This window comes from Melopsittacus undulatus, chromosome 7 (assembly GCF_012275295.1).
Source record: "Melopsittacus undulatus isolate bMelUnd1 chromosome 7, bMelUnd1.mat.Z, whole genome shotgun sequence".
In the NCBI taxonomy this organism is placed as follows: Eukaryota; Metazoa; Chordata; class Aves; order Psittaciformes; family Psittaculidae; genus Melopsittacus; species Melopsittacus undulatus.
Genome location: NC_047533.1, coordinates 62,828,508 through 62,849,841, shown reverse-complemented (window position 1 = coordinate 62,849,841; position 21,334 = coordinate 62,828,508). Strand labels below are relative to the sequence as shown.

General features: G+C 39.1%; 1 protein-coding gene across 2 annotated transcripts; it reads left to right on the top strand.

Annotated features, from left to right (window-relative positions):
• The first annotated feature begins 12,856 nt into the window (after positions 1–12,856).
• On the top strand, positions 12,857–18,687 carry LSM6 (LSM6 homolog, U6 small nuclear RNA and mRNA degradation associated). 2 transcript variants are annotated; one of them, XM_005146565.3, is made up of 4 exons: positions 12,857–12,968; positions 14,102–14,214; positions 17,639–17,752; positions 18,421–18,687. In XM_005146565.3, exons 2-4 carry the CDS (start codon positions 14,121–14,123, stop codon positions 18,453–18,455), a joined length of 243 nt encoding a protein of 80 aa, XP_005146622.1. In that variant the 5' UTR covers positions 12,857–12,968; positions 14,102–14,120; the 3' UTR covers positions 18,456–18,687. The 2 variants fall into 2 exon arrangements, with proteins under 2 accessions (XP_005146622.1, XP_030902709.1); XM_031046849.2 differs by lacking the exon at positions 12,857–12,968 and adding an exon at positions 13,338–13,532.
• The last annotated feature ends 2,647 nt before the right edge of the window (positions 18,688–21,334 follow it).

Below are 21,334 nucleotides of genomic sequence, written 5' to 3'. Positions count from 1 at the left end.
ACAGTGGTGAAAAAGAAGGGCACAAAGCCTACTATACACCTCCAGTACACCTCCATAAGGTTTATGTTTATATGAATGTGGTTTCTATTATTGGTTTATAGTCTGTGGCATGTCAACAGGAGATAAAAAGGAAAGATGGCTGAGGAATTAATTTATCTATATTGCTGAGCAAGCCTATTTCAGTCCACTTTAGTTTAAATTTGACACCTGACATGATAAGGTAGAAAAGGTTATGTTACTCTTCAGCTCAAAATGCACCTGTCTGAGAAGCCCTAACATCCCTCATTAAAAGGGATAGTGCATGACCTAGCATTGAGGTTAATACTAATATGTTCCCCTGGAGCCATGACTGTCGTCCTCATTACCATTATACTCTGAATGTTGTTCTAAACACTGGCACCCTAATTGATAAACAGACTCAGCCAGTTTGAGACCTCAGAGACAAGTGGCTAGAATTGGAGATAGCTATCCCTTGAAATGGACAAGGAGAGAAAATACCTATTTTTTCTGCATTAGGTGTCTGCAGAACTTTAATCAATCTTCACGTGATCCCCATAGTTCACAGATAGAGCTACAGTGCTTGAAGGAAATAAGTTATCTTTTCCCACTGTGAGCTGCTATTTCTGAGGAGCATTTGATGCAAGCCTGAACTAACCATGAAATCTGAATTTGAAAGGACCATTAACCAGGAAAAATTAAGAAAATACTTAGAAATGACTGAGCTCGGATGGCCAGTTTTCCAGCTATAACCTTTAATTCTTCATAAAGAGAAGGTGCCTTAAAAAGTCAAACATTCTCACCAATCTGGTTATTTAAATAGAATGGTGAATGATACTGTATGTGTGGAAAGAATCCAAAACTAGTCTGGGTGGAAGAAAAAAACTGCAGTTATAGCCCAGCCTTTTTTAAAGAAGAAAAATTAATATTTAAAGCACTTGGTATATTATTTCATTAATCTTACACAATGCAACTAGTCTAAATATGTAATTATATCAACCATACATATAAATAAACTGTGAATTAAATCTATTTTTCTCAAAAAAATCTATCAGAATATTCAACATATATATATGAAAGATCTATCTATCTCTATATATACCTATCTATAGATAGATAGATAGATAGATAGATAGATACTTAAGGAGAGAGTGTAAGTATGCAAACAAGGTCTTAAACAACTTGTAAGCTGCCACATTAAGTTAGTTATACAGGACTAAGCTATCAAAAACTCAGCTCAGGCTTTATTTCAGAGGTGTATAAAGTCCAAATGGGCTCATTTGTATCAAACTGCCTGAATAAGGTACACATATCCTCACCGACAACTTTCAATACAATATGTGCTTGCTGGCACTAAATGTTTGCCTCAATCATGGCCAGCGCACACAGATGAGTTGAACTTCATGCACCACATACCAATGAACTAGTACTACTTTCACAGGCAAAGAAAATCTGCTTTACAGAAGTGTCGTTCCCCTATCCTATCTAAATTTTGTGAAATGAACAGATTTGTTACCCATCTGAGGGTACAATCCTTATTCTCTGAATCACTGCTGAATATGTGAAGAATGTTACTACCTTCTGAGTAAAAAAGACGCTAACAACAGCAAAACAAATCACTTATCAGGTATAGGTTTAAACCCAAGGTTTTTTAAAGCAGGGATTTATGAGTTCCTAGTCCAACATGTATTTATTAAAATTGTATTATCATAGCACCTAATGACCCAGGTCACTGGCCATCACACTCTTACACTTGGCATTGTATAAGCATGCATCGAAGCAAAGCGCATTCCTCAGATAGTTTACAATTCAGTTATAAACAAAGATACAGGAGGCACACAGCATGGAAAGCACGAATAAACAATAAGATTGGTTAATGTAATGCAATAGATTGAAAAATGTTGCTTTGATGTGGCTCTTCTTCCACATTTTGGCCTTCAGTCATTAAAAATAGCTAAAATACCTGAATTTCTTTCCTAATAATACTTTCCCAGGTGACCATATGCCACAGGGATGCTACACAATCACAAATGGGAAAAATACCAAAGATCATAAGGGGAATGAGTCATGAAGCAATGAGACATGTTCTAAAAATATTTACAAATCCTTAGTTAGGAAGAAAAGGGGATGTTGCAAATAACACTTCTCTGGCAACAGGGTTCTTTTTGTGGACAAATGGCACATGTGACTTAACAAATAGCAAGCTTTTCATCTGAGACCAATTTTCAAAGTGCTTATGAATGTCTCTCTCCTGAATTTCTTCTTCAATTTTTGCTTAAACTATCATGAGTCTTACATGTGGAAAAAGAACAAGCTTAATCGGGGCAACTGTAAGCCTTTCATCAATTCAATTATCCGTTAAAGGACTCACTCATTGAACTTAGCCATGAAATGTTAGAGTTGCAGGGCTGCTCCTGTCTATCAGTTTGTGTCCCTGAATTCTTTGTACCCTTAGGGATGTTTCAGCTTTTGAGAAATGTGACAGTCTGCCTTTTGAGACTGCCCTCGGCACAGCGCCATTACCAATACATTGACAGATATAAGGTAGCATGGAAAGTGAAGCAGTTCACACCTTGTGTCTGTCAAGCTGCTTTCGTCTTCAGACACAGGATCTTTAAAAACTACTATAGGACTTTTCAAACCGTTAACTTACGTTAACAGCATCTGATTTTTTTACTTTTTTTTTTCCAGGGATCTATGGATCTATAGCACTATCACCTCATACTTAATTTCCCAGTATCTTTACTTTTTGGAAAATATAATCAGAATATATTATTGTATCTCCAAGCATACACAGGGCTTATCTTTGAAATGTTCCTCTGCTGTCAGAAGATCAGGCTCAGAATGGGGAGAAGGATTCACTGATCATGCCACTATTTCTGACATTTGTGACTGAAATGTGAGTTAGCTCTATACATAAACTTGAATTTGCAGTTTCTCTTCCCTCCATTTTGAAGAGGGATGAAGAGAGGCAGTAGTTTCAGAGTAAATTAAAACCAAACATGTCACCTCTAACAACGTACTCATTTATAAAAATTACATTCAAAACAATGCAGGACTAGCCATGGAACATTACACACATCTTCATGAGGTCAACCATCATTTCTGATTTTGCAGGACACACAGATACGCAGCTGTACTGATATCAACATTTCTTTTGGGGGATAACACTATACAAATTGGCCAACACTGGGATTTTCTCCTTGTTTTGCCTTATGTGAATATTATTGTTCTAATGCCCTGGTACCTCAGCTAGGAAACATGATGGTTCAGATCCTGCTGAAAAGCATTTTCTCTTAAGATAAAGACTTCTGCAAAGATAGTAGAAAACAACAAAATTACTTCTTATGTTGTTCTTTTTGTCCCTTAGTTCTTTTAAGATGTTCCTTTAAGATGTTTGTTCCTTTAACATGAAAATGCCAAAATACCAAAAGACATGATATTCAAAGTTAATTTTCTTGAATTTCAGTTTAGAGGAAGTGAATCTCTTGAGAGGTAGGTAGGTAGGTAGGTAGATAGATAGATAGATAGATAGATAGATAGATAGATAGAAGCCCACATACTCAAATTTCCTGTTTTTAACCAAAGTCACCAGCCTAATGCTAACACAAGATATTTACTGGACCTTAAGATTTCTTGCCATTTTATGGCATTTTCATCTTATGTTCTTGCATACAAGGTTGAAGAATGGTGCAGCTTCAGAATTACATGATAAAATTTTTAGTCAGTAGTTGGAAGCACATGTAAGAAGGGACTTAAGAAATGCACATTGTACATCAGACTTTAAAATCACTGGCAAATATTTCCTAGTCAAAGTAGTAAATACTTGGTCTAATGTAGAATGAAAGACCCAGGGTTTGGTACTGGGTTGCTGTCCTTTCTATCAGTGAAGTAATCATGTGTCCAGCTAATGGTAGACTATGTTGCTGTCAATAACGCTTTCAAGTTATTAGGTCCAATCAATGCTGGATAAAAGGAAAAATGGTGGTCAACAGTCAATCTAGCTTTCAGTTTATCATTCCCTTGAGGATTTTCATTATCCTTTCTTTTTCTGTTCTCAAGGTTAGCTCTAGCTAGACTATTTCTAGCTTCAACTTCCTGGAGATAATGCACATCCACAATAGCCTTGCTCCTCCAACGTCAGTGTGCCCTTCCACCTGAGTAAGCAGAGGCTTGTCTTTTTTCTATTCTTTGTGACCTTTTCTTGGGTTAAAAGGTCACTCCTGAAGCAGACAGGTTTCACTTCTTATGGTGATTGCAGTGCGGAAAGCAGGCTTCTGCCTTGTTAGAAGTGACATCACTGTACATTAAAGACATCATATCTCCTTCCATATTAAAATGCCTGTCAGTTCTGCTGCTCACAGGCTGTAAATCTGCCACAGTATCCTGTACTTGGGAGCTTTCATTATGAAAATATGGAAGATAAGCAATCTGCTTTGCTGTCAAAAGGAAAAATTAGTCTGATAGTAATGAGGTTACTTTAAAAATAAACACACAATTTCTTAAACATGGATTATTTAATGTGGGGCAATTTTTGAAAGTGATCCCTTTTTTTCCAGTTCCTAAAAAAAATAAATAAAAGAAATCAAACTTAAATAGCAGTATGAGTAAAGCATGAACATACAGTCCTATGGAATTTATTAATGCATAGATTTTGCACTTGCTCATGCAGTAAATCATTAGGTTTTCCTTTTGACTTTGTCCCTCCAGCCTTGAGGGAAATAATATATGAGAATTTAACCTGGTTTTCATCCTTATATCATACAGATGCAAAAAATGTTCATATGTACTGCAAGAAAGTGACAACATTCAGCTCTTATGCATATGACTTTAGAAAATATAGATGGTAGAAAAATACCTCCTAAACAGCAGAGAAAATAATAAATAATTACTGATAATTTTCTCATCATACTATCATGCTATTATATAATTATATTATGATATTATATATTAATATATATCATCTCTCATCATAATGGCATCCCTAGGATATTGATAATACCTTGCTATTATATAAAGTTTTCATCCATTGATCTGAAAGCACTTTAGATATATAATTTTCCTTTTTAATAGGAGGGAAACTGAGACTCAGAGAGGTGAGATGACCTGTCTTAACATTGAGAGCAGCTCAGCAACAGAAGTGAGAACAGATCCTACATCTCCAGACTGGCCTGTCTGACACTTGACTTGCTTATTTCAAAGTGGAAATTTGCATTATTTACTGGTGTACTCCTGAATTGTTCACACAGCATGTGATTATTTGTTCATTAATGGGCTAAAATTACCACAGGTATTTATTATTTAAAAGTTAACAAAGTTCCTTAACCATTTTGTGCAAATTCCCCATTTCCTTGCTATTCCCCATTTGCATTAGAATTTCCTTGAATTGAGGAAACTTCAGCATAGTATGTGTATTTCAAATTTCTCCTTCCAAATTACATACTCCATTGTTGATACTCTGAATGAGGAGCTGAAATGAGTAGCTCAAGAGTTATTTATGGACGATGAAGCCTTTCACCTCCAAGGCATTGATTTTAATGTCTGAACCCTACATCCAGAGATAGATATATATATTTAGGCTGTGCTGTGTGCATTATGTGAAATCAATTGGTAGTGTCAGTGTTGTAAAAAAAAAGAAAAAAAAAATCATACCAGAACAAAATTATTTGGATGAGGAAGGCAAATGCATAGGAAAAATGTAGTAGCTGTGAAGATAACATGGCTGGGATATGGTCTGATGAGGCGAGACCAGAGGATTCCACATGTCATGGAGGAAACTAGCGCATGTGTCCACTCAGTGGAGCTGGACATGAAATGAAGCAAGAAAACAAAGGAAAGATATTAATGGTATGAGCACAGTTTGCTTCTTCACCTTCCAGCTTCTCCTGAATATGGAGGGGATTTTCTTCCTGGTTTTTTGTAGAATGAAGTTCTCTGTTTATGTAGAGCAGAACAGAGAGAAGTAATGAGAGCTGTAGTTCTTTAATGATCCAAGTCATAAGGATTTATAACCCATTTTACAGCAATGTTGCCAACACCCTCCTAGCCACAGAAGCCTGCAAGGACTACTGATCAGGCTGTTGTATCATCTTTCTTCACAGAAGTGCCTTTTGAGCCTTTTCAGTTTCACAGTCACAAGCCCTGTCTATACTGCGTGCTTTCTTAGCATTCTCCACTGTTTTTAGCACCCATGCAAGTCCACTGGCAGTAGCAAGGGTGCAATTTTTGATGACAGGTGGTCTGGACTGCTACAGGCCCTTTACGCTACTGCCCTCTAAATCTTCTAGGTCGGATTAAATGAGTAAGAAAACATAGGTGTTGTTTTTGCCCTAAAGCTCCTACAATTCTTAGGACTAGTGGAGCTGCACTGATAGCACAGATGGCAGTTTTGCCTGAAAGCCAAAGAACAGAGCATGGAACAATGAGTCAGTTGCCCTGCATCGTTCCCCTTTCCTAGAAGATAATATTCATCCATACCCCTTACCACAGATCTGGAAGAGCCAGTACATAACCTTCAATATTGTTTCATATAATTTTTCCAGCAATATATTTTTTCTTGTAAAAGCAGTCTGAGCTAAAATATATAGGAATATTTTCTTGCATGTGTGAACACCAGGAAATCAGATCTGAACATCACGTTTGAGGTTATACTACCTTTGAAACTTTTGTATCAGTCACAGGCCCTGGTGACTGGATCACAAGCAGTAGTACTGTACTGACAGATCTATATTTATAGATAGCATTCTTATTTTGGCTAGGGTATCCATTGGAATTATAATAAAGTTAAAAAGAGAGCTGTATGATATACTGTTAAAATTAACTTTTCACTTAATATGAAACTTTATGATTTTGTTCTATTCCTAACAAAACTGTTCATCTCACATATATACAGCTTCTAGTCCTCCCTTTTGATTTTACATATTTTTATTGCTATGTTATGAAATAGGCACATTCCAGTTTGTTCCCTTAACCTCAGAAATAATTATTCTGTAGTAAATGGACAAGAATAAGGGCCATTGGAAAACAGCAGCTCACAAATGCTCTTCAACTGACCTAACACTGACATTAAATCACATTTTATCTCTAAAGAAATTAACCTCTCCAGTTAGTACACGCACAGAAAGAACAGAGTGATTATGCCACAATCTCCATTATTTTAAATACTTAATTGTTTCACTTCCTGGATTAACAGTAAGTTAAATATTTATATTTAAAATTCCTGAAACCAGGAATATTTGAGATTTCATACATGTGTCTTCCCTATTTCCCCTCCACTTAAATATATTTTATGCTAAGAAAACCAACTTCTTCCATCTAATCAAATTTCTGTTAATTGAATGCAGGAACTGAGCCACTGAGGATGCAATTCACCCAAAGTCACCCTAAAAGCCTCTGGCAGAGGCATATGGGAACCCAGGTATTCCAAGTTACAATGAACACCATCATTTTTGCCCATTTCCAGTATCCTCACAACAGTAAGGGTATCAGCAGAGTAAACATTGACTTTATAGCCTCCACATACGCCTTCCAGTCTGGCTAATATCCAGGAAGGTGGTCCTCACATAGGCAAACTCAGCTATCTGCATACTGTACAAATATGCAATAGCAAAAAACCCTAAAGGTTTGCAAGCCCAGAGCTTGAAACCTTGATCTCTTTTTTCATGTCTTCATTTCCCAGTATTTTTTCTTAGTATATGTCAGCAAATGCTTTGAATTTCACAGTTATCTACACTTCTTTTTTATGTAATGTTGTGGTCTGTGTCAATAAAACTCAATTTGCTACTATTACAACTATTACTTAGATTGTGCTAGCTGCTCCACACAATGAAGTAGCACTGCTGGGTTCAGGCTTATGTCTTACAATTTCTCCAGGACTGAAATGTGTGGATAGAAAAAAATCTACTCAATTTATTTTAGGCTTGATCCCTAATCTGCTTCTGGCTGAAATCCATGGAAAGGCTCTTGGGATTTTTCTGAGGACAGGCAAACACAAATTTTCCCTGTAAATGAAATATCTGTGGAGGGTCAGATAAATGGGAAAGCTGTGTTGAGAGGGCAGAAGTCAGGTGATGGGAGATCCAGTCAGTCCCCAAAAAAGACTTGATTGTCCTATGAGTCAGATTACACTTCTTCCCCTGAGCATCAGCTGAAGCCTTAATTGGAAAGGGTCAGAGAGGGACAGGAAGGTGGCTGAACACTTTTTAATCTTCTTTCTTCACTGCATTTCAGAACATGGTATGGACTGGTTTTAACCATACTACAGATTAAAGCTGCCTCATGTTTACTTCATATCCCCGGCTCTGTATCAGAAGGATTTCATGGGATCTGGGAACTAACTTTGCAGATGCTTCACACCAGCAGGTCAGTTTAAAGTAACTATCTCAGCCCATGTCTGTGCTTGAACTTGACAGCAGAGTTTTCAACCTGAAGTACTGAATTAACATCATCGAACTGGCTATGGAAAAGTTTACGTTGAAATGTCATCTGGAATTGATATTCCACACTGGAAAAAAATAGAGAATGTGTGTTTCTTTGCTGTAAATATTTTAGGAAGTCTAAACAGAAAAGGCTGTATCCAATTCCATCATATTTTGGGTAGACTCTAGCCAAGCATTGCAAAAAAAAACCAACTGAAGCTTCCAAACATTACTTAATAGAAAGCACAATTTTCACATGGTTTGTCAAACTGTATTTTAACTGGACAGAAAGTCGGAGAGACAAACATGTGACAAAAGGTAATCACATCACTTAATCCATGAACATCCCAAGGTGGCGAGCACAATGTAAGAACTTGAAGACAGAGTTTTATTAAGCTCTTCTATTTAAATCTGTAGCATAAACCCAATATTTCTTGATTAAGGTCCAATTTAAAAATGCATTAACTTTTTAATTGAGAACATGGCTGGGAATCAGCAGTTCTGATGATCTTAGCATAGCATGGGAAATAATGTTGGCTAACTAAGCCTTCATTTAAGTGGAAAAAAATCTTTGCTTTTTCACTTGTGGGCACAGATAGACTATCATTCAAATCCTGAAAGTCTTGAACTCTCTCATCCAAATGCATGCAAAGCAGGATGTCAAACCTCTTAAGGCTCAGAAAAAATCTTGTCCCTTTGGGAAGTCAAGGAGAGCACTCCCAGGAACTTGCAGGGATTTAAGGGAACTCTAGGCTTCTGTCGATCTTGATTTTCTTTACTACAGACCTGAAAGACTAGGAGCCAAGCTCTCATGTTATTCTCCCCAGCTCCCTGAACACCTACTGACAGCTCCCTGTTTACCAGAAAGCTTGCCAAGGTACCCACTAGCTCTTACCAGACAACAGCCTGGGGTCCACAGCAATGAGGAGAAAGATAATCTCCACTCCTCAGGCACAGGAATTGTTTTAGGACTGAAAAACCAAACAAGCCACTCATGTTTAAGCTTTCTTGTCATGGAATCCCACGGGATAGCTGTGGAGAAAGCATGTGTGGTGCCTTCTTGATCCAAAGCGGATGGAAAGGATCTGCAGGCTGAGTCTTATCTTGAATCTACTGGAAGAGCATTGGATCAGGGCAGTGCACTGTTTGTTCAGCAGCCAGGATCCATTGCCGAGGTTTCTAAAACCAAGCTGTGACAACTATCAATCTAACAGTTGTATTTTTGATACCAGCTCATGGAGATGGATTTGTTTTGAGATTTCAGGCAAATTTAGAACAACTCATAGATGCAGCCCCAGTACAGAGGAGTAAATCACGCAACTTCCACCAGTTTCAGTGGGAGCTGAACCTCATGTTCCACTTCTCAAACTCCAGAAGTGTAACACCATGTTTACTTCAGGGCCCCCAGGAAACCTGCAATAACAACACTAATCTTGAATTGCAGAGCTTCTCCACCTCAACAGTCTTTCATGAAGGCTGACATCTCCTTCTGCCCCCACATACTCAGAGGCTCTTAACAAGGTAAGTTTCCCCAGATTTGAAACTCATTCTTGGCCTCTTACTTTACTGCATACTTTTCAATGACTTTTTGCTCCTTTTCTTTCTAATCTAGGAGGGCACCAGAGCCGATTGTTAAAATCAGGGGGTACGCTGTGATTGTGGCCGGAATGGGTTTGTCCTCTCTGACACAGTTTTCAAATGAGGACTATATATTACAGCTTGTTTGGGTTTTTTTTCCATTTGCTGGTTGTAACCGATGATTATTTAGACTGAATTTAAAATCTGCCACAGACATTCTTTTGTCATCTCAATTGTTGTTCTTCTGTATTGAACTTACACAAATGTGTGCATTTCACAAAAAGCAGAAAAACTGGGCACTCTTTTTAACACATCCTGCACCACACATAGCCACCTTGCTCTATGTAAATTTTTGTATGTCAAGTAGCTGGGAGAGAAAAACCTTCCTAACTTCCTTGAAGTGGGTTTTACTGCATTAAAGAAAGAGAGAGACTGTCAAATCCTGTTTCATTTTTAAAGTTAACTGTGAGGTTTTAATTAGGTCCTCTGAACGAGCAATCTGTGATGCTTAATGGTTGAGAGTTAGCAATTGTACACGATCCACTGACTCACATCATTAAGTTCAGTTGACAAAGGCCAACACAACTCTTTACTTTTTAACTTTGTCACCATTTATGTTTGAGGTGAAGATGTTAACATGGAAATTCTGTGAGCTGGGAATGACTATGAACTCTATCATTGTAAGTTACGACCTTTCATCTGAGGCCGAATGTAAAGGCAATTGCAATTGTTCTATGACTCAAGGCCAGCACACAGCAGATGTATGAAATTCGGAGTATTAGACATAAACTTTTATTACCAAATTATAAATAATTTCTACCACTTACAATGTTCACCTTTCAAGTTCATTGGGATTAAAACACAAGGGCAGCATCTCGCTGATTTCGATGAGTTATACAGCTGAAAAAGCTCTGTCATAGCAAACTATGAAAGGATAAAGCAAAGCAGTAATAACTGCTGATAACAAGGTATGTGATATTTTAGATCAAAACCTTTTTCCATCTAGATGACAAACAAACAGAATCATTAGCTAATGAAGCCTTATTTTCACTCTTGAAGCTTTGTAATCTTTAAGGAGTTCCCTGAATGTGGATTACTTAAATCCTTTGAAGACCACCTTTCCTGAGGTTATTGTGCTTTTGTCACTCTGGAAATAACACATTCTTTAGGTTGCCTAATTACAGATGTGGTGACATAATCTTCCTGAATGTACAAGATGGGAATTTTCTTCTCAGGTGCAAATCACACTACACCAAAATACTCAGCAGCATATGCCTTCCTGCATGAAGGTTAATTTACCACTAGGAACAGCATTTGAGAATGCTTTGAGACCTGTGGCAAACCAAGGGCAAATTACCTATGATTTGGGTTCATGATTTGGTCTTGAACCATGAAAGAGGGGAACTAAGGATATCAAGCTCGCCAATCTCAATGCCCATGATTCAAAATAGATGTGTTTGTCAGGTTAATAGGGTAAGAAGCAGGAAAGTAGAAGGATTTTGTTAACTGACATCAAACAACTGAAATATCCCCACACAGAAAGTGTACCTAAGTATATGCCTAAACTAGGTAAACAGCATCCCAGTGAGCAGGAGGCAAAATAGCTCATCAGGTTCTGAAGGCTAGCAAAACAAAACAAACTCTACAGACAAACTCATAAGAAATAATTCAAAGAGGAAGGCTCCCAAATCATAAAATGTCCCTAGCTGGATTTGGAAATTCGCCATAAAAATCTGCCAACCCATGTATGAGAAATATATTTGCACAGTCTTTACCGTGGAAATTGGTAATAATGAAAACCAAAATACTCCCTTATCAAAATATAATGCACTGAAGCCAGTGACAACAATATAAAACTTTGCAAGCCTGCTCCCTGGAGTAACTATTTTCATGTTCCTTTTCTGCTTCAAGTACTGATACAATCAAGTGTACTTGGATGCTCCCGATTAATGTGATGGTTTCTTGGAAACATGGGCACAACATGGCCCAACTTCCCTGGCTGTGCCTGCACAGTCAGGTGAGCTAGGTCAGGTTTGCAGGCCTTGCCTCTTAATGCCTTTTAGCTTGAGCTTTGGGGGAAAAGATGTTACTGGATATGTGTTCAAAAAGAGAAGATAAACGGCTCTGAAAGGAAGAGAGAGTACAAATCCGTGTTCTGAAGAGTGATGCTACATTTTCTTCATATCACAAGACTTAAAAATTGCACAAAGATATTAAATCAATAATGGAAGAATAAAAAAATACAGTCCTGAACCTTTCACAACTGATTAACTCCTGTCACAGCACTAAATTGCTTATAAAAAATAGGATGATATTTTCCAAGACATCAGGGGTTAGCTGGGGGAAAGGTGAAAAGATGGGTGAGAAGACAAAAAATTTGACTTCTTGTTCCATGTTCTTTCCAGGTGGTATGTTAGCTTCTATGTTCCCTCGTAGAATGAACGGATACCTTCCTGCCCAGCTCTGGTAAGGACACCAACATCAGCCGCTGTGAGATGCTCACTTGTTTCTTCAACAAAGCCCATCTGAGAGAAGATTTTGAGTGAACAGGATCTCAGCATAGCAGAATATAATTACATATGGGTCGTAAAAACTCTCCGTAAGAAATCGATGTTATTTTGTGCGAGGGCATCTCCGTGAAGAACCCGGAGTTTAGCTAAGGGAGAGCTGGCTGGTCCCTCCGGTGAGCCCGATGGATGGGGGTCACATCGTACAGCAGCAGCACTTTTGCACACCACAGCGCTGAACCACACGGGGTGCCCCGCACCCGAAGTCACTGACCCGAGAGCTGCGGAGCCTGCACACATCACCAGCCAGCGGGAGCGCCGCCCTGCAGCCCGCCCACAGGCCCGGCCCTGCGCGTTCTGAGGCCCGGCGCGGTGTGTCCCTGCTGCCGCGCCGTAGCGGGGCCGGTGGTGATTGGGTACTAGCTCAGCGGGCAGCGAGAGCCGGGAAGGGGCGCGGAGGAGTCGGCGGGTGAGTGTGGGGCGGGTCCGGGCTGGGCCGTGGAGAGGGTACCGGGGATGGGGGTCCCGTGTGGCGAGTGTACCTCCCGCCCCACTTCGCTCGCATGTGGGGCCGTGTGTTACAGCCGTTGCTGTGAGCTGTCTTAGGCAAGGACAGTGGAGCTTCGCCTCGCGCTTGGGGCTTTTCTCCGGGGCGTTCAGCGGAGCACGTTTCTTGCCGTTTAAGCTGGTTTTGAACGGGCAGCGTCCGCAGCCGCACGTAAAGCCTCAGCGTGTGCGCCTCGGGCGGGCGGCGCTGGGGCAGCACCCGCGGGCCAGACCGTGCTTGCTCCCTGGGAAAGCTTCGGGTGTGGAGCGCTGCACTGAGCCCCGCCGTGCCGGCATCACAGGACAGGGACAGCGTGTGTCGGTAGGAAACCAGCGACGGGCCTTGCGCGGCTGGAGCAGCTCATTTGTCACAGAAGGCTGGCAGCAAGCTGGTTCTGTGTTGGGTGTCAGCACTAACACCGTTTCCTACCGCTGATTTGAAATGCAGAGCGGCTGTTAGTTAGACACAGTGACGTTCAAACAGAAGGTAAGCAATACAGAGGGAGGGAGGCTCTCGTTCCAAGACTTATGAAGGACAGCATCTTTCAGGTCTGTACATCTGAATCACAAGCCTTAATTCTTAGTCCAACTTAACTGATTCAATTGAAGGTATCCTTTCAAATGTATTTGCTCATATGTGTGAGCTGAGATCAAAAATCCTGTTGCTTTTCCAGCACAGGCTTCACATTACTGGCTCCTCACTCCACCCCCTAAAGATATGAATACATATTATGGCTTAGCTCTAATTTTAGTAAAACCATTTTAGTGTTCCGGAGATGGTGAAACCTTTGGCTCTGTTGGAAGTTTACAAGATGTGCAATGTGACAAACAAGGATTTTTATTAGTACTTCCAGAACTTTTAAGGCTACCAAAGGGAAAGTTTAATGCTGTGACCCTAGGACAGTCTCTCTACCTCCACTTTTGCAGCTTTGCTTTTATCTCATTAGATATTTTCTCCTACTGAAAGTACTTAGAGTCAGGGGACTGCCTGTCTGTACTGTTTAAAGACCATAGGTAAGCCTGTTGCTTATCCAAATGTTTTCTCTCACTTTCCAGCTTACTACAGAAAGTAAAGATGAGTCTACGGAAGCAAACCCCCAGTGACTTCCTAAAACAGATCATTGGCAGGCCAGTTGTTGTAAAATTAAATTCTGGAGTTGATTATCGAGGTAAGTTCCCCATCTGTCTCACTGAGTACAATAATTGTTTGGGTAGGCTGGAACAGATGCCTTGCATTTGAAAGGCAAAACAGTATGATCCAGAATCTTGGAGTGTGTCAATTATAGATCTCAGAATAGTGACAAATAGAAAAGCAACTCTGGAGAAACTGATGAAAAGGAGGTTAATGGTGGATTTAGAGATTAAAAGTACTTAACCAAATAATTAGTGTTCTTAGTCACAGATGGAGACATAGGATTATTTTGAGTTTCTAAACTGATATTTGTAAAGATTGGCTGAAATTAGAATTCCTGAAATGGCCAGGCAGTCCCCTTTTCAGTGCTCTGATAGTAACCCTTGTTGGAACTACCTTTTTCTTCACCTCCCTGTTCTCCAATTTCTAGTATAGACCTTGGTCCAGAAAATCTTCAAACAGTAAACTGTGCTATCAATCATAAGCCTGCTCATACACAAGGGATGAAACAGTTATTTACATTCTTGGTTGAACAGCCGCCTAGATATGTGTTGGATCAAGACTCACAGGGATACAGGAGAAAGCTTAGTGTGGCTTTTGGTGCTGTACACCCAGTTCATTTTAACACACAAGTTTTATTCGAGAACTCTTCAGCCTATCTGTGTTCCTTCATGCACTGTATATAGGATTATAGGGTTTAACCAGTAAATTAAAACTTATCTGTTCAGTGGAATGTCTTGGTCCTACTCCCATTAAGATAAGACTGTTAGCCTGTCCATTGTTTTTTAGAAGTATCCACACAATTAAAACTATTGTATATCTCCTGTTTTGCAAAACTTTTTGTGCTGGAATGACAAATACCATGGTCCTGATATAGATCACTGCTTTGCATAGGTTGAATTCAATTGGTTCACCTTAGCACTTCTGAAAGGAGACTTTTTTTGTGCTGTGACAAGAAATCTTTGTATTAAGACAGTTTTGAATTGTTACTGCTTGCTGACAAGAAGCACTGCCTTCTTATCCTTTCCTGTTCCTCTTTAGTGTCTCTCAGCTGACAGAATTTGCAGTCTGTCATTTCTCTGAGATCCATGTTGTCTGAGCACTTGAGGTGGGGTGAGTGGCTTATAAACTTCACTGCTTCAGTCTTTGGCCTCTGTAAATCCTTTCTTGCAGGAAAATGTAGTGACAGCTCAGCCAAGTTAAAGTAACTTACTCAGAGGTACACACCAGACAGGGCGAAACCAGACATGAGGTTTGGATACACTTTCCATTTTCTTCCAGAACATTGGTACCCATTCCTTGGTAAGATCCATTTGCAATTGCTGAAGATAAACTACTCAGCATTCCCCCCAACAAACTTAGTTTCATATACCTACAGTCAGACCTAGCAGGAATTGAACCATAGTTCCTTTGAGCATCCTTATTTGTTACTGAATTTTTTTCTCCCCTCCCATATTTCCCTCTGCTTTTCTGCTTCCAACTTACTGTGATCCTGCAGCTAAAAACCTTATAATGCTCTCATTTGAAAATAAACACTCATTTTATTTTGTGTAGAAGTTTGGCCAACATTTGTAAAAGCCAAACATCAAAAAAGCCTCCATCTCAGGCTTTTGTTGCAGATCTATCTAGATTCTCTCTCTAGGTTGCTATTTTATGTCTGTATCTTCACCCTCCAAGCCGTGTGTGCAAACGTGACCTAATACAGCTGTTGATGGGTAATTGTAAAATGTCTGTGTGCTGCTAAGGGCTGCACACATCTAAGGGAAGAAGACCTGGGAAAGTAATCAGTGACAAATTAATATATATGATTTCTGTGTAGAGCTGGATATGTACATTAAAGCATCTATATATATAGATTAAACAGATAAAATACTAGCCAGGATATGCAGTGACAGTATTTAATGCCATCAGTGGCTTGAGATTAAAAACAAAGGGAAGAAGAGAATGAAACCACCATGAATGCACTCTAGGAATAAAAAGGTTTGAAAATATTGCTTTTATGGACTACTCAATGGTAGCTTGAGAAAAATAAACAGTGCAGTTTTAATTTTGGACAAACAATTTTTGCTCTTATATTGTTACACAGAGCACTGAGGATTAGAGAAAAAGGGTTCTGACTTCTGTTTGGTTTATATGGTGCATTTTAACTTAGTGAGTGGTCAGTTTTTCCTATGTGTGAAACAGAGGAAAGAAGAACATAAAGGAAAATAATTCTTAAACCATTACAAGTTGGCAGAAGAACTTTGATTCCTAATTATTTAATGGAAGATATTACAGTAACACTACTGAAAAATGAGCATGTGTCCTAGAGGAGGATTCTCAGACTGGAGTTCTCCCCCTCCCTGACTACAGCCAATACACTGTATTTCCAGTTTTAATGCCAGGTAAAAAAATCAGGTGTTTTTCAGACAGGAAGAAAGTTTGTAGTAAGTTTGTGCAAGACACAGGCAAGATTGAGATAACTAATGCAGCTTTTAAAAAGTCGTGATATGTGCACAAATACCAAATCAGATTGCATTCTCTGAGCAATTCTTTGCATCTGTTAATCCCCACATCCACTTTCTTAGCCAAATAATCCATTTGTTGATCAGGCAAGTTAAATTTGTAGATGGACATGGTTCTGACCTTAAGGGTGGGAGTAGGCACCAAGGAGTAATTTTAAGTGAAAAAATGCCATCATGCTGGCAGCACATAGGAAGTACTATGTGAACAAGGTACAGCCTTCAACAGGGGCTATGGGAAGTAAGAACATAAATACGTGTCTAAAATCAGGGCTACTCAAATGCGGATTTTCCTGATAAAAAGAATATCTTATATTACACATGGCAGAGATTTATCCTTTAGTTGCATTGATTAAACAGCATAAATTTTTTTGTGGTAATATTTCAGTGTCATTAGAAAACCCTTTGTCAGTTGATGATGACATCAAACTTTGTTTACATCAAAACAGAGACTTGCAGCCAATGTTTTTCTAGATCTTTAGGCATGAAGATAAATACAAAAATGTGTATGGTGTCCTGTATTAAAAGGGCTGGGGTTTTTTAGCTATATCCTTCACAAGTTTTGATGAAAGCTCAATTATATAGCCTTGTCCTTAGGTTATCCACCTACACTATGTCACAGATTCTTTTTAGGTGTGTGATTTAAAACACAAACGAGAAGGGACAATTTAAACTTTCAAAGTGGAAATTGTCAATCTTTTGCAAGTTATATCTTAATAATTTCTTTTTAAACCCTACTCTTACATCATCTGATAAAGTTGCTACTACAGTGCCTGGGGCTCCTTGCTTTCAGCTTAGTTCTTTGAAGAATACTCTGATCTACTGACTTATGTGGCCAAACTTGGGCTTTTAGGTTATGAAGATACAGGGTTTTTTTTCAGTACTACTCAAGCACAGTGCATTTTTTATTTATTTTAAAGAATTTAAGTTGATTCACTTTTAAATTGTCACTGTCTTCAGGTGTCCTGGCTTGCCTGGATGGGTATATGAATATAGCTCTGGAACAGACTGAAGAATATGTAAATGGACAATTAAAGAACAAGTATGGGGATGCATTTATCCGAGGAAATAATGGTAACTCCCTCTCCTTATGTTATTGCTCATGAGGAGATTGTGTTTTCATATTCTGATTTTGAGGAATAGCTGAGGGGTAAGCAAGCTGCCTGTAAGAGTATTAGTTTTATGCTGTCTTGGAAACCTCAACTTTTTACAGTTTCTCTTTTCTGTGTCTATGCTTTTCTGCATTCCTGTGGCACTTTTTGCTTCTGAACTTGAAATTCATTTAGAGAAGCAGTCTCTTTTCTAGCCTTTCTTGGAGCTTATTTCCTCCTTCATAGGTAGTTGTTAGCTTTGCCTTAAGTGCTTGGGATTTCCAGCTTTTGTGGAAAAATCATAGCATTAGTGTCTGACACCTGTAATTCTGCTGCTTAGAAACTCTCTCATGCCCTCCTCAGTAATGCTGCATGGTAGCTGGCTTTATTCTTCCTCTGTTCAGTGTGCATTTGCTGGAGCATAGTTTGGCTATGAATATAATAAATACTGAAGCAAAGTAATACATAATGTGTAAATTTGATAGCATATTTTTTTAAGCTGGACTTAAGAGTTTCTTGACTTTCTTTGTGCTGAATGCGATTTATTACACTGCCAGTTTACAAGCCATAGAAATGAGGTATTTTAAATAGACAGCCTTCTGCACATTATTTACCAGGTCCCTCATGTGTGCTGCTTTTTCCTTTTCACAGTATTGTACATAAGTACGCAGAAGAGGAGGATGTGAAGATGCCAGAAGGAGGCCATTTTGTACTTGTGAACCTCTTTGAAATGATGAGCCCTCTTTGATTTGTAGTGGATAATCCACAGATGAAATACACAAGTGTTTAAACTTTTTTTTTAAATAAATGTAAACCAGTGTAAACTTCCTGGATATTTTTGTTTCAAAGCATTGCTTGGTTATGCTGCACAGAAAAAAAAAATAAAGCAAGAAGCATGTAATAGTGCCACAAGAGTAATTCAAAGCAACAGCTTGTTTATTTATGCTGTTCAGAATTATGGACTGTAAGATAAGCAGGCATGGAGTTACTGCAAATCACAGCCTTGTATTGATGGCAAAACAACGTTTTAACTGATGTTGGGAAGGGAAACAATAATATTCTAGTGACAGTGACCTGTCAGTTTTGGAAAACACAGGGTTACATTTATATGCCAGTCTAGCAACAGTCATCGGGTAGAGTGTTCATCTGTCCAAGAAATGTTGAATTGCAGGCTGAGTCAGGGGATGTACCTGTGACACTTGAACAGCTAAAGGTGGGGAAAGAACTGAATCAAATGGAAGAAAAGCCCCAGGGGTTAAAAGAAAGATGCATGCCAGCTGAGGAAGTCAGTCCCAGGTTAAATATTCTCAGTTGTGATGCCAACACAGTGAGTAGCTGCCAAACCTGCCTCTGTACCCCTATCCTACGTAACTCAGCTTGCAGTTACCTTTTTCCTGCATCTCTACCAAGCACAATGGACTTCCTCAGTAAAAAGCAACTTTAATTACCTAAAGCTACTCTTGAAAACAGAATAGGAATCTAAAAGCTTTCATAAACATGCCATGTGTATTCTCTTCAGACAGTTCATTTTTTCCCATAACTTCCCCCCCACCTAGTGCCATTCTCTATGTGCTAGCCAGAAAAGAGAAGAAGTGCATTAAGCTAATCGTAAAGGGTATGCATTACTGAGGAGGAACTTCTATGCAGGCAGTGGAGTCAGAACTTGTTTGCTCATATTTTGCTACAATACTCCCAGATAATCAAAGCTCAGTGAGTTTCACATGGATACTTATTCCAATTATCTTTTCTCCTTTTTCATGCAGTCAGACCAGGAAAAAAACAACCCTGAAAGTTCAGGTATTTGAGTGTTACTACACCTAATGTCCAGATACTCAGGATGTTTTCTTATTCTTCAGGACAAAGTTACAAGTTAAGATAGTGTAACTCTTAGCGATGTTATTTAGCCAATATTTTACAATGAGTTTTCTGACACCCTGCTTTATTCTTTGGGTAGTTTATAGTGCTTCCAGGAACAAAAATACTCCTAGTGCACGGATGAACACATTGGCCCATTTTTCCCACGTACCAAATCAAGCAGGGACCAGTTATCCAAAGGAGAGAAATGTGGGTTTCGAAATAAAAAAAAAAAAAAAGAAATTATTTTGCAGTCAGTAGTTAACCTTTCCACATTAAACACTTCAGAAGCCACTATAGAACACACAAATACAAATGCTACTTTATAATATGCTTCAGTAATTTAGCACTTTCTGACAAGGGCTGAAAAGGGTCTAGGATGTAAATACAAAGCACCAACGTGCCCTTCTCTAAAGAGCATGCATGCAGTTTCTCATTCATCTGTCACCTATATGCAGCTGGCAGGTTACTGTGTGCTTGCATTCCTGGAGACTCTTACTTTAATTTAAAATGGCATTAATTTTTTCCCCTCTTCTCTGCTTTTCCTGCCGCCTCCTCCTCCACTTACCCACCTATAGCAACACATTTTGCCCAGACTTCTGTTTACTCTCAAGAGTTTGCAACACTAACTTTAACTGCAGTTCTTTTTCTACAGCTTTAGTCACACAACATTTTTCAGTTGTAATCTGCTACTTCAGATGGTCTGATCACACACTGAACTTAAAGAATGCTACATAGTTTACATGCTAAGCATATGCATACCTTTTTTTAATGTATGCATATTTTAATGGGATAATACATGTATTTAATATAAATGCTTACATTTTTTAATAGTCTAAATCGTGAAGTCACTGTTCACACTACTATCTGAGGTATATAGGAAAATTTGCATTAAAGGTGAGCTGCTGTATATCATATTCCAGTTTCAAAGGCAGCTAAAAAAACTAAACAATTTCCACAATCACTGACTTTTAGGTACAAGATTCCCCCTGTCCTGGGTTCAGCAGTAGCAGTCATTTTTTTTCCTTCTCAGTAGCTGGTGCAGCACTGTGTTTTTGACTTTTGGCCTGGGAACAGCTCTCATAACATTGATGTTTAGTCTGGCCAAGGACTTTGTGAGCCTCATGCCCTGCCAGGGAAGAGGGAAAGCCAGGGGGAAGCAGAGACAGGACATCTGACCCAAACTGACCAAAGAGGTATTCCATACCACCGCATGTCATGGCCAGGATGTAACTGAGAGTTACCCAGAAGGGCTAGGGCACTGCGGGGTTGGAGTAGGTATCAGTCAGTGCTTGGTTGGGCAGGGTGGGGCAAGTTATTGGTTGGCAGGTGGTGAGCAGTTGTATTCTCTTCCCTTGTTATTTTCTTTATCATTATTATTGGTGGTAGCAGTAGTGATTTGTGTTATACCTTAGTTACTGGACTGTTCTTATCTCAACCCGTGGGAGTTGCATTCTTTTGATTCTCCTCCCCATCCCTTTGGGAGTAGGGGGAGGGCAAGAAGGGGGGCGGGGGGCTTAAACCACAACACCCCCTTAATTCAGTTTTCAGCCCCTATGTTTAAATCAAGCAAACATTTAAGCTTGGCTTCAGTTATGTAGTCCAGTGTTAGAAGAATTAATTTTGAGCTGGATATAACATTCATCTTGGATTTGTTTTACTCATCTTTTAGATTTTGTTTTAACTAAGTATATTCTGTAGGACAACATAC

Coding starts and splice junctions, on each gene's coding strand:
- LSM6 (XM_005146565.3), top strand. CDS start 14,121: ATGAGTCTACGGAAGCAAACCCCCAGTGACTTCCTAAAACAGATCATT. Junction 14,215..17,638: donor TTCTGGAGTTGATTATCGAG/GTAAGTTCCCCA, acceptor CACTGTCTTCAG/GTGTCCTGGCTTGCCTGGAT. Junction 17,753..18,420: donor ATTTATCCGAGGAAATAATG/GTAACTCCCTCT, acceptor TCCTTTTCACAG/TATTGTACATAAGTACGCAG.